We start from the raw sequence: 12,455 nt of genomic DNA, 5'->3' as shown, positions 1-12,455 counted from the left end.
CATTTATATCATAAACTCTCATCTGGTTCCAGTGAGCTTTTACACTCAGGAGTGTGTGGGTGCAGTGCTCCGAGTGCTCTTGGTGCTCTTCCAAACTGAAATTGATGACGTTCCTGGAATCATCTGGAGAATCTTCTAGCTTTCAGGGTCAGGACCAGAACTTAAATTTTACCCTTCTACATTTCCTCCACTTCCTCTTTCAGTCCCTCGGGTTTCTCCTTCGTTTAGACATGACCATCACTGCTGTTTATCTGTTATTAATAATAAATCTGTAATAAACACTCTCCAGCCTCTCTTTATTCTCTCTCTTTGTTCTCTCTTAAGATTAAAAATGGCAGCTCGTCGTGTTAGTGAGAAACAGTAAAGAAGAGTAAACTCCTCTGTCCTGAAGATGTGGGAAAACTTACAGTTACAGCTTTACCTCTGACACTGGAGACTCCTTCCGTACATGTTACATAAACATCTCCTTATTCTGGAGAAAACTTCACCGTATCAAAGATTAACGAAGTCCCTGTGAATGAGCTGTTACTATAGACATGATAACATATTATAAAGAGTGCATTAGCTAATGAATATTAACCAGTGCTTTATAATAAAGATGGTGTATCTGTATAAATCCGTATAAATCTCACTTGTTTGATATTTCTAACTGGATGATGTCAGTGTCAATCCGTAGCTCCGCCCACAAGGTTTCCTACCAACAAGCAACCAATCTATCCTTTGTGTTTATTTCTCTCTCTCTCTCTCTCTCTCTCTCTCTCTCTCTCTCTCTCTCTCCAAACCTCATTCCAACTCCATTTTCTCCATTTGTCCTCCTGTTTTTTCATTTCTTTACAGACAAAACTGTTCATCACAAGACTAAATCCCTTTCACTGGATAAACAGAAGACTATAACAGTTCTATAAAAAATAGATATTGTGTTATTTATAAATGAAGGATAATGAGAAGCACAACTTACTCTATGAGTTCATCCATTCCCCGTGAACCTCTACTCCTGCTACTTCACTCCATCCATCCTGCACTGAGAGAAACACAGAGAGATGGAGACAGACAGAGAGACAGAAAAAGGGAGGGAGAGACAGAGAAAGATGGATTATTATTATTATTATTATTATTATTATTATTATTATTATTATTATTATTATTATCCATCCATCCATCCATCTTCTATACCGCTTATCCTTTTCAGGGTCACGGGGAACCTGGAGGCTATCCCAGGGAGCATCGGGCACAAGCTGGGGTACACCCTGGACAGGGTGCCAATCCATCGCACAATCACATACACACTCACACACCCATTCATACACTACGGACACTTTAGACACGCCAATCAGCCTACCATGCGTGTGTTTGGACTGGGGGAGGAAACTGGAGTACTCAGAGGAAACCCCCGCAGCACGGGGAGAACATGCAAACTCCGCACACACAGGGCCACGGTGGGAATCAAACCCCTGACCCAGGAGGTGTGTATGCCAAACGTGCTAACCACCAAGCCACCGTGCGCCCTATTATTATAATTATTATTATTATTATTGATAGGTCAACATATCATCAGAAGTGCTCTTGAAATTTGAGTAAAAAACTTTTAAAAGTTCTACACTATCTTCAGAATAACATCCTGTAATCTTCTTGTGATGCATTATCTACTCTCCCCTGAAAAGATCTGGCAACATCTGATCATACATAAACCTGAACACACACTCACTATAATCACTCCATCACTTTCAGGACCGTGAAAGTAAATTTCTTTCAATAAACACATCTAGTTTATAAATATTGTGTTATATATCAGTTCAGTTATTATTTTTTCTATCCCACGGCTCCCAGTCTGTGAACGTGTGTATCCCAGTAATATACCACTTAAAGGAAGCAAGTGTGTGTGTGTCTCTCATTGTCTGTCTCCCTGGGTGTCTCTATCACTGTCTATCACTCTAACGGTCTGTCTCTCTCACGGTCCGTCTCTCTAACGGTCCGTCTCTCTAACGGTCTGTCTCCCTGAGTGTCTCTCTAACTGTCTGTCTCTCTAACTGTCTGTTTCTCTTACTGTCTTTCTCCCTGAGTGTCTTTATCACTGTCTCTCTCTCACTGTCTGTCTCTCTAACTGTATGTCTCCCTGAGTGTCTCTCTCATTGTCTGTCTCTCTGTCTGTCTCCCTGAGTGTCTCTCTTACTGTCTCCCTGAGTGTCTCTCTCACTGTCTCCCTGAGTGGCTCTCTAACTGTCTGTCTCTCTAACTGTCTGTCTCACTGAGTGTCTCTCTCACTGTTTGTCTTTCTAACTATCTGTCTCACTGAGTGTTTCTCTGTCTGTCTTTCTAGCTGTCTGTCTTTCTCACTGTCTGTCTTTCTAAATGTATGTCTTTCTAACTGTCTGTCTCCTTGAATGTCTTTCTAACTGTCTGTCTCTCACTGTGTCTCTGTCACTGTTTGTCTGTCTGTCTCACTGAGTATCTCACTCACTGTCTCTCTGTGTGTCTCATTCATTGTGTCTCTCTCACTGTCTGTCTCTCTAATTATGTGTATCTCTCACTGTCTTTCTCTCTAACTGTCTGTCTCCCTGAATGTTTCTCTCACTGACTGTCACTGTGTCTCTGTCACTGTCCGTCTCTCAATCTGTCTCACTCACTGTGTATCTCTCTAACTGTGTGTATCTCTCACTGTGTGTCTCTCTAACTGTCTGTCTCTCTCTTTCACTCTTCTTTCCATTTCCTCTCTCACACGTGTATAAACTTGACTTCCCTCTGGCTGCACTCTGACTCTCTGAAGTTTCTAAACTCGATTAACACTGAATTAATGACTAAGACTACTGCCACACCTGGACAGGTGTTACTGAGAGAGACAGTAAGATAAAGAAAGAAAAAAGATGTGTGTATACACTGTGTGTGTGTGTGTGTGTGTGTGTGTGTGTGTGTGTGTGTGTGTGTGTGTGTGTGTGTGTGTGTGTGTGTGGGTGGGTGGGTGCCCCCAGGCCAGCAGCTGGTACAGGCGTCAGTACAGGTTCAGACACACACACACTCACTCACACTCACACACACACACACACACACACACACACACACACACACGTTAAATATACATGCGACTTCTTTTAGTAAATGATGTTAGCAGATGACTACTTTCACTCTCACAATCCATTTGACCCCAGGCTCCTTTTATATCAAAGCTATTTAACAACTGCTATTTTTAATAATTCATTAATAAACAAAACATACTTAAAATATATATATACGAAATACGGTGAAATATGTAAAGCGGGATCATATCTAGATATCGTGAAATATGTATAAAGTAATGGTATTTAGATATCCGTGAAATACTTAAGGAGCAACCATATCTAGATATGGGTGAATTATGTAAAGAACGATCTGTAGAACCCGCTGTGTAAGGGTGAAGATGATGACTCGGGAGGCAGGTGGAATTATACCAGAGTTCTGGGCTCACTTTTAATCAGCACTGGACTTAAACAAGGGGCACTGGCAGATTCTGTTGACGCTAATATCACGAGAAAAATGTGGCCTTTTCAACTCCTTTATCATTTACAGTACTGATTGGCAGGGGCATTTACAACATTTTGAGACAGACAGGACTCAAAGAACACCCCCCCCAAAAAGTGTACAACTGGACAGGTGGAAATACAGTATCTGGGCTTCCACTTGGGCCATGGGCAGGTGCATCCCCAAATCGATAAAACAGCAGCAAATATGGGCTGCCCAAGACCCAAGACCAAAAAGGGGATGAGGCAGTTCCTGGGGCTGGCTGGATATTATCTGAGGATTGCACTTCATTTTTGAGATGTCACCAGCCCACTGACTGACCTCAATAAAAAGGGGGCACCAGAGCCGGTCAGGTGGACAAAGCCTTTTTGTCAGGTAAAAGTGGTTTTGTGTGGGGGCCCGCTGTTGCATTCTCCTGACTTTCCTGACCTTTCTTACTTTCCCCTTTACCCTCTGTTCTGGTCACGCTCCAATGGCTCCAATGGATCCACACTCCAACGGTTCCACACTCCAACGGCTCCACGCTCCAACAGCTCCACGCTCCAATGCACCACTCTCCAATGGTTCCACCACATTATGGATGAATAGAGGACTAGGGCCGTTTTGCCCCAAGTGGTGGAGGGGAAGGAGTGCCCTGTACTGTATATCAGTTGGAAGCTCTGATGTTCATATTCATAAGTTATACAGTTAATAATGTCAGTCTGATACAAGAAACTTAAACTTAAAACTATAATGATGCTCATACTCCAGTTCCTGTTAACACACTCAGCACTGCTTGACTCCATAGTATACAGTCATTGAAGGGATTTATTTATTTTTTATTTATTTTCCTCTCAAGGGTTCTTCCTCATATCATCTCAGGCAGTTTTTCCTCGTCACCATCACCTCTGGATTGTTAATTAGGGATAAATTTAAATTAAAATGGTATCCGGATTTCTGTAAAGCTGTTATGTGACAATGCCCATTGTTAAAAGCGCTATACACGCCAATCAGTCATAACATTAAAACCACTGACTGGTGAAATGAATAACATTGATTATCTCATTACAGTGGCACCTGTTAAAAGGGTGGGATATATTAGGCAGCAAGTGAACAGTCAGTTCTCGAGGATGATATGATAGAAGCAGGAAAAATGGATAAGCGTAAGGATCTGAGCACAGTGCATCACAGCTTGCTGCGTATGGAGCTGCGTAGCTGCAGAGCTGACACCTGTCCACCACCGAAAGTTCCTACAATGGGCATGTGATCATCAGAACTGGACCATAGGGCAATGGAAGAAGGTGGCCTGGTCTGATGAATCACGTTTTCTTTTATGTCATGTGGATGGCCAGGTGTGTGTACGTTGCTTACCTGGGAAAGAGATGGCATCAGGATGCACTATGGGAAGAATGTTCTATGGGGGAAATGTTCTGCTGGGAAACCTTGGGTCCTGGCATTCATGTGGATGTTACTTTGACACGTACCACCTACCTAAACGCCTACCTAGACCGAGTACACCCCTTCATGGTATCGGTGTTCCCTAATGTCAGTGGCCTCTTTCAGCAGGATAATGTTCCCTGACACACGCAAACATTGCTCAGGAATGGTTTGGGGAACATGACAAAGAGTTCAAGGTGTTGACTCGGCCTCAAAATTCCCCAGATCTCAATCCGATGGAGCGTCTGTGGGGTGTTCTGGACAAACAAGTCCAATCCATGGAGGCCCCACCTCACACTTACAGGACTTAAAGGATCTGCTGCTAAGTCTTGGTGCCAGATACCACAACACACCTTCAGAGGTCTTGTGGAGTCCATGCCTCGACGGGTCAGAACTGTTTTGGTGGTACAAGGAGAGAGGGACCTACACGATATTATGCGGGCGGTTTTAATGTTGTGGCTGACTGTTATAAATAAAATTTAATTGAATTGAATCCAGTCATCAGTAAAATATGTAAATAAGGATCGTATCTAGACATCGGTGAAATACGTAAAAAGGGATTGCAGAATAACAAAATATCTAAAAAGTCCCGCCTCTTTATTTGCATATAAGCGTCTCATTCGTCAACAAAGGTATTACTTACTAGTTTCTTCATCTCATAATCGCAGTAGACTCCTTTTTAGCTCATACACACATGTATTACATCATCTCTTCTCCTGAAGAAAAGGGAAATCCCTGTCCTTATGTACACACACACACACAAACATACACAGTCCATAGGTCATTTTCTTTCCTCCATCTATTGTGTAGTGTGTCAAACTTAAGTGTGTGTGTGTGTGTGTGTGTGTGTGTGTGTGTGTGTGTGTGTGTAAAACTATCCTTTTCCTGCTATCGCTGCATACAGGATGCACCTTTCATTCTAACTTCCTCACACACACACACACACACACACACACACACAGACATAACTACACACACACAGCCCAATGTGTACAATGTGTATTCAGCTGACCCACACACACTTGCCTGAGACACAATCTCATTCTCACACACACACACACACACACACACACACACACGCACACACACACAAAGATCCACTCACAGGACATTTCAATCAACAGTGTTAAATTTGTACTTCCAGTCCCACAGATAATTCATCATTTTGCTCTTACAGTTACAATTATAAGGCACAAAAATTGACTATAATAAATATAAAAAAAAAACATCTTTTAAATTTATATTTTATACTAAAACTTTGTTGCAAATTTTAATTTGGCTATAAATGTTCACTTTGATTTCACTGTGTGTGTGTGTGTGTGTGTGTGTGTGTGTGTGTGTGTGTGTGTGTGTGTGTGTGTGTGTGTGTGTGTTTTGTTTTTTCTTTCCTGACACACACACTCTCACGGTTTGTTTTAGCATGTTGCTAACTCCATCAAGTTTGGAGTAACCAAGGCGTCACGCGCTCGGCATTCGATGCACTGTTTCCGTGGCAACCACGAACGCGCCCGCGCGAAGCCCTGCTGAGGAACAACATGGCGGAATCTCAAAATAACTTCATCTTCCCTATATAGGCGCCCTACGTAACGCCTGACAGAACGGCGCGTGCGCCCTATGTAGTGCACGAAAACGTTTAACAGTGAGCCGTTTGAGACACGAAACTGAAAAAAATCCGAAATAACAACAAAAAGTATTAAAATCTCACCATTACAGATCATAATCACTGATAAGAGTGAGATTAATAAATTAGGCTATAACGTTTTATAAGAGATTTGAGAATGTAGTAGTTATAAGCTTGACCATGCCAAGTTACTAACTTTTAATCACTTTATATCACAGATATCTCAACGGTTAAAGCGGCTCTGTGTAACTAATCTAGATATGTGAAGGTACAGTATGATCTATGATCACCACACACACACACACACACACACACACACACACTCGTACATACCTCCAGCACAAAAGAATTCGCTCTCCGTAACTCTGGCGGTCTTAAACACACCTAAAACAAACTTAGAGCTCTGATCTTCACACAGCTCAATTCTCTCTCTCTCTCTCTCTCTCTCTCTCTCTCTCTCTCTCTCTCTCTGTGTGTGTGTGTGTGTCTCTCTCTCTGTGTGTGTGTGTGTGTGTGTGTGTGTGTGTGTGTGTGTGTGTCTCTCTCTCTCTCTCTCTCTCTCTCTCTCTCTCTCTCTCTGTGTGTGTGTGTGTCTCTCTGTGTGTGTGTGTGTGTGTGTGTGTCTCTCTCTCTCTCTCTCTCTCTCTCTCTCTCTCAGAGATATCCCTCTTCCCTCAGCTCTGCCATCTCGCGCCCCCTTTCACTCATTCATTATTCCCATGCGCGTGGATGCTTCTCTTTCGCGCGCCGCCTCCTGATCAAAATCTACATACTCATTTGCATTTCTCGCTGTGATTGGACGCCACGCAGAAGATCCCGCCCCCTTTTTTCCCCCCACTCTAATGTACAATCACATGTCAAGCCAATTATTTTGTTGCTGTTTGGAAACATTAAAGAGAAATATGTTCGAAATTTTACTGTGATAAGAATAAAGAAAAGAAAAAAAGGAAATAACTGTCAAGAGTAATTTAAGTAAATATGTATTTTCAAAAACTCAAATAACAACTTAAGTAATTTAAAAACAATTAACATAGACATAGGGTCCATGTAAATTAAATGCTTTAGCCCAGGAACTTTAGGCCAGGACACAAGGACCAAAACCATAAGGAATTAAAACCATAAGGAATTAAAACCATAAGGAATTAAAGACCAGGACCTTCAGCCCAGGAAGTTAGGACCAGGAATTAAAGACCATGAACATTTATCCAGTGAGTTTCTAATACACATTCCTGTAATCCTCAACTGATTACCTCATTAATTATCATATGTATAGCTTTCTACCTTTATACACACCTGTGAAAGACAAACAAACATTTTTACTCTGCTAACTGTTAGCTGTTCAATAAGTTTCAGTGATTTAGAATGTGAGGTGATGAACAGAGTAGAAGCTCACAATGATCGTCTCTTAATTAGCATAATTTCAACAGGAGGTGAATGTGATATTTTGAGAAAGATTTGAATACCAAACACACACACACACACACACACACACACACACACACACGCACACAAACACACACACACGCACAAACACACACACATACAAAGACAAACACACACACACACAAACACACAGACACACACACACAAACACATGCGCACGCGCTATGATTTGTGGAATGTCAGGGTTTATGACGGGTTTTATAATGACTGACTGCATGAATATTATTTGTTTTGCATATAAACACTGTTCATTTTCATGCCTTACACCTTCCCAATGTGAACACAGAAACCACAGTGAATAGTGTTCCGGTACGCTCTGGAAATTAAAGCATTTTGCAAATAGAGTTCAGGGCTCATTATGGTTCTTACCAGAATAGTATTCATTTTAAGACACCCATGGTGTCTAATAATGCTCAGGGACAGAGCTAGAACCTTGAGTAACCAAGAAAATCTAAGTAAAAAACTTTTAGTCTAGGAATTAAAGACCAGGAACATAACACCGGGATTTAATGATCAGGAACTTCAGTCCAGGAATTATGGATCAGGAACTTTAGCCCAAGTACTTAAGACCAGCAATTTTGGACCAGGAACTTTAGTCCAGGAACATATGATCAAGAAATAAAGATCAGGAACTTTAGAACAAGGGTTTCAGACCAATAATTAAAGACCAGGAACTATAGCCCAGAAACCTAGAATCAGAATGTAAAGACCGGGAAGTTTAGCCCGGGAATTTAAGACCAGGATCTGTAGTCCAGGACTTAAAGACAAGGACTTTATGATCAGTCCAATAGGTTTAAGCCAAAGAATTTTATGCAAGGAACTCTAGACCAGAAGTTTAAAGCCAGGAACCCTAAGACTGGCAAATAAGAACAAAACTTTAACCCCAAAAAAAGGTAATCAGAGGAAATAAAAATCACTTTACACCAGGGGAAGACAATAAATTAAAAATCATGATCTTTAGCCCAGGTAATTAATCTCAAGAGTTACAGAATTTAGACCAAGAACTTTTGCCCAGGAGTTAAAGACCAAGAATTTTAGCCCACATGTGTGTCAGCCCATTGATCTTGTTTACTATAAAATTGCCTGGTGTTGGAGTTATTTTCCATTTTTGATGATGGTATACAGTGCATCCGGAAAGTATTCACAGCGCTTCACTGTTTCCACATTTTGTTATGTTACAGCCTTATTACAAATGGATTAAATTCATTATTTTCCTCAAAATTATACAAACAATACCCCATAAAAAAGTGAAGCACTGTGAATACTTTCTGGATGCACTGTAGGTGGTGGGTGAAAGGTTAAACATATCTCTACATCACTGGATTAAACCAAGTATATTTATTTATCTGGGGCCATAATCAAAAACGATTTAGTTAGGTCCACAGAAATGTGTCATAGTTCTACATAAATTGCCAAGTTCAATGTCCATTATGTTACACTTCTGTTGTTCCATAAACTGTTCTGATGCCACTCAAAAATCTACAAAAACACAACAATCCAAAAATAATCATACGGTGTGTTTGTTACACTTCCTGCAGTTGAGTCAACTCACTTTCGCACTGCTAGAGTTTGACTGGAAGCTCAGATTGTCTCGGACCCGAGTGTGATTGCTGTGTGCGGACAACACACAAGGGTTCCGTTCAAACACACTAAACATTGTGTATGTGAAAGCACCATTAGGTTCCTGGTTAAGAAACCAGGAACCAGGTCAGCATCCGTGAGACAGTTTGCATATTTTTTCATGTGACCTTTAAGAAACAACGGAGACCAATATACAAAACTAAGACAGTCATGTTCATATTATGGATATGTAACAACACATGGATAGAGTGCGTACAGTTTAACAACTCCATATTATTGGCACGCTTTAAGAGAATGGGGGAAATGACTACATACAGTGTTTCGCTAGCACAATTCTCGAAATTATTTCAATTATATTTGTATTAATTGTCAGACATTGTCACAAAGCTTTACAGAAATCCAGATACTTTTTTTTTTTCAATTAAAAATCCCTAATGAGAAAGTCAGAGGTAAAGGTGAAGAAAAACTCCCTGAGGATGAAACCTCGAGAGGAACCAGATTCAAAAGGGAACCCATCCTCTTCTGTTTCACTTCGGATAGTGCGATTATAAATAATTCCACTAAAATTACTTGGTTGTATTGTCTAAAATTACTAGTGTGACTGAAAAGCATATGTGGCAAAAGTACTGACACCGTTAAGGAATTGAAAAATATTTTAAGAATTTGCTCTTTACTAATTAGCCTACTCTACTGTTTAATTTAAGGGCTAATGAGGCAACCCCCTAGTTATTCTAAACTTATTCAATAATTACAGATGAATTATTTCCAGCCACATGTACTGTACTTGTCTCAGTGTAGATCAAATCTCTGTCAGGATGCATTTCATCTATCTCTTCACTAGAGGGAGCAGCTGTTGAGGAAATACGTGTTAAAACAGGGATTCGATTTTTTTTTTTATTCAATATGAATAGAAACAATATTTTTATGTTCCTACTCTAGCACTCCACACACCCCTTTAGTTGGAAGCAGGTTAGAATGAAATAAAAGAATGTTTAATAACACTGTTTACATATGATAACCTTTTAGAAAGCCTTTAACCAGAAACATGTGTTTATTATAAATGTTTTCAGACCGTCCTTCTACTTTGCAGTGTGAGTTGTTGCTTGTAGAATCACAGGAAAAAATATTTTCTACACAGATTTTTCTGCCACCTGCCCATCTTGGAAAACCTGGCTATAGCAACTGGGTCATATCTTCCTGTAGCCAGCAGGACATGACAAGCTCTGCACAGGACGCTAGGCCTATTGGGAAAATGTTTGTGCTTTACACTATACTTTCTCAAAAATGGAATGAATAACATTATTAACCAGTTAAACACTTTTAAAAACAACATTTCACTTTTTTGTTTGCATTTTCAATTACATTCAATGAAACATTTTGTTAGTTTTTAGTTTTCGTTTTCATTCCTAAGGTTTCTAATCCCTGCACTGAGCAATAACATATTTAGCTCCTAAACAAGGCGGTGTGTTGGTTATCTGTGTGTTTCCTGTGTGTTTTCCTGTGTGTTTTCTGTGTGTTTCCTGTGTGTTTCCTATGTTCAGCCACATATATCAGCAGATCAAAGTTATTTCATTCTCCAAACTCAATCTCTGATGCTACACATCACTGACAGGGGCTCAATCCTACATTCACTCCCTAATCTCAATAAAGTGCACTACAAAGGGACTAGCAGCCATTATTTAACACCCTCTGTAGTGTATTTACACAGGGATTATGGGATTCACCCCAAACCTCACACTAATTCAGGCTCAAATTCCTCACTTCTGTTTATAAAGACCCAGTGAAATGTTAACTCTTATACATATCTTAACATTTAGAAGGTTAAACTTACAAGTCACAACTAAATATCTGGCGACTACACACTTTCTGAAACTGGTGTTCGCTATTAACCACATCAAGGTATTTACTGTGTGTGTGTGTGTGTGTGTGTGTGTGTGTGTGTGTGTGTGTGTGTGTGTGTGTGTGTGTGTGTATTTGTGTGTGCGTGTGTGTGTGTGTGTGTTTGTTACAGTGTATATGTCACTGTGTTATTATGTGTGTGTTACTGTGTGTGTTACAAACTGTGTTAGTGTGCTACAGTGTCTCATTGTGTGTTCAGTGTGTGTTGGCGTGTTACAGTGTCTCATTGTGTGTTCAGTGTGTGTTGGCGTGTTACAGTGTCTCATTGTGTGTTCAGTGTGTGTTAGTGTGTTACAGTGTCTCATTGTGTGTTCAGTGTGTGTTGGCGTGTTACAGTGTCTCATTGTGTGTTCAGTGTGTGTTAGTGTGTTACAGTGTCTCATTGTGTGTTCAGTGTGTGTTAGTGTGTTACGGTGTCCCATTGTGTGTTCAGTGTGTGTTGGCGTGTTACAGTATCTCATTGTGTGTTTGGTGTGTGCGTGTGTGTTACAGTGTCTCATTGTGTGTTCAGTGTGTGTTAGTGTGTTACAGTGTCTCATTGTGTGTTCTGTGTGTGAGTGTATTACAGTTTATTAAGTATATTTGCTTGTATTTTTCTCATTTGTAAGTCGCTTTGGATAAAAGCGTCTGCTAAGTGAATAAATGTAAATGTAAATGTACAGTGTCCCATTTTCTGTTCAGTCTGTGTTAGTGTGCTACCGTGTCTCATTGTTTGTTCAGTGTGTTAGTGTGTTACAATGTCTCATTGTGTGTTCAGTGTGTGTTAGTGTGTTACAGTGTCTCATTGTGTGTTCAGTGTGTGTTAGTGTGTTACAGTGTCTCATTGTGTGTTCAGTGTGTGTTAGTGTGTTACAGTGTCTCATTGTGCGTTAGTGTGTTACTGTGTGTGATACAATGTGTTATTAAGTGATTGTGTATTACAGTGTGTGTTCAGTGTGTTAATAAATGATTGTGTGTTACAGTGTGTTATTAAGTGATTGTGTGTTACAGTGTGAGAGATACA

The 12,455-nt window shown here is 40.4% G+C and overlaps 1 protein-coding gene across 2 annotated transcripts in view; it reads right to left on the bottom strand.

Moving 5' to 3' along the window:
- LOC108272270 (ankyrin repeat and fibronectin type-III domain-containing protein 1) overlaps positions 1-7,242 on the bottom strand; it is a 75,280-nt gene extending 68,038 nt beyond the window's left edge. The window contains exons 1-2 of one of the 2 annotated variants that reach the window (XM_017480620.3): positions 6,863-7,242; positions 959-1,021 (exon numbers count right to left, since the gene is read on the bottom strand). In XM_017480620.3, the coding sequence (XP_017336109.1) occupies positions 959-975 (17 nt within the window). In that variant the 5' untranslated portion in view covers positions 976-1,021; positions 6,863-7,242. The remainder of the gene's footprint in view (positions 1-958; positions 1,022-6,862) is intronic. The other variant, XM_017480715.3, reaches the window with a different exon arrangement.
- Positions 7,243-12,455: the final 5,213 nt, after the last annotated feature.

This window comes from Ictalurus punctatus, chromosome 1 (assembly GCF_001660625.3).
Source record: "Ictalurus punctatus breed USDA103 chromosome 1, Coco_2.0, whole genome shotgun sequence".
NCBI classification, from domain to species: domain Eukaryota; kingdom Metazoa; phylum Chordata; class Actinopteri; order Siluriformes; family Ictaluridae; genus Ictalurus; species Ictalurus punctatus.
Note: the sequence above shows the minus strand (reverse complement) of the source record. Positions and strands in the feature narration are given on the sequence as shown.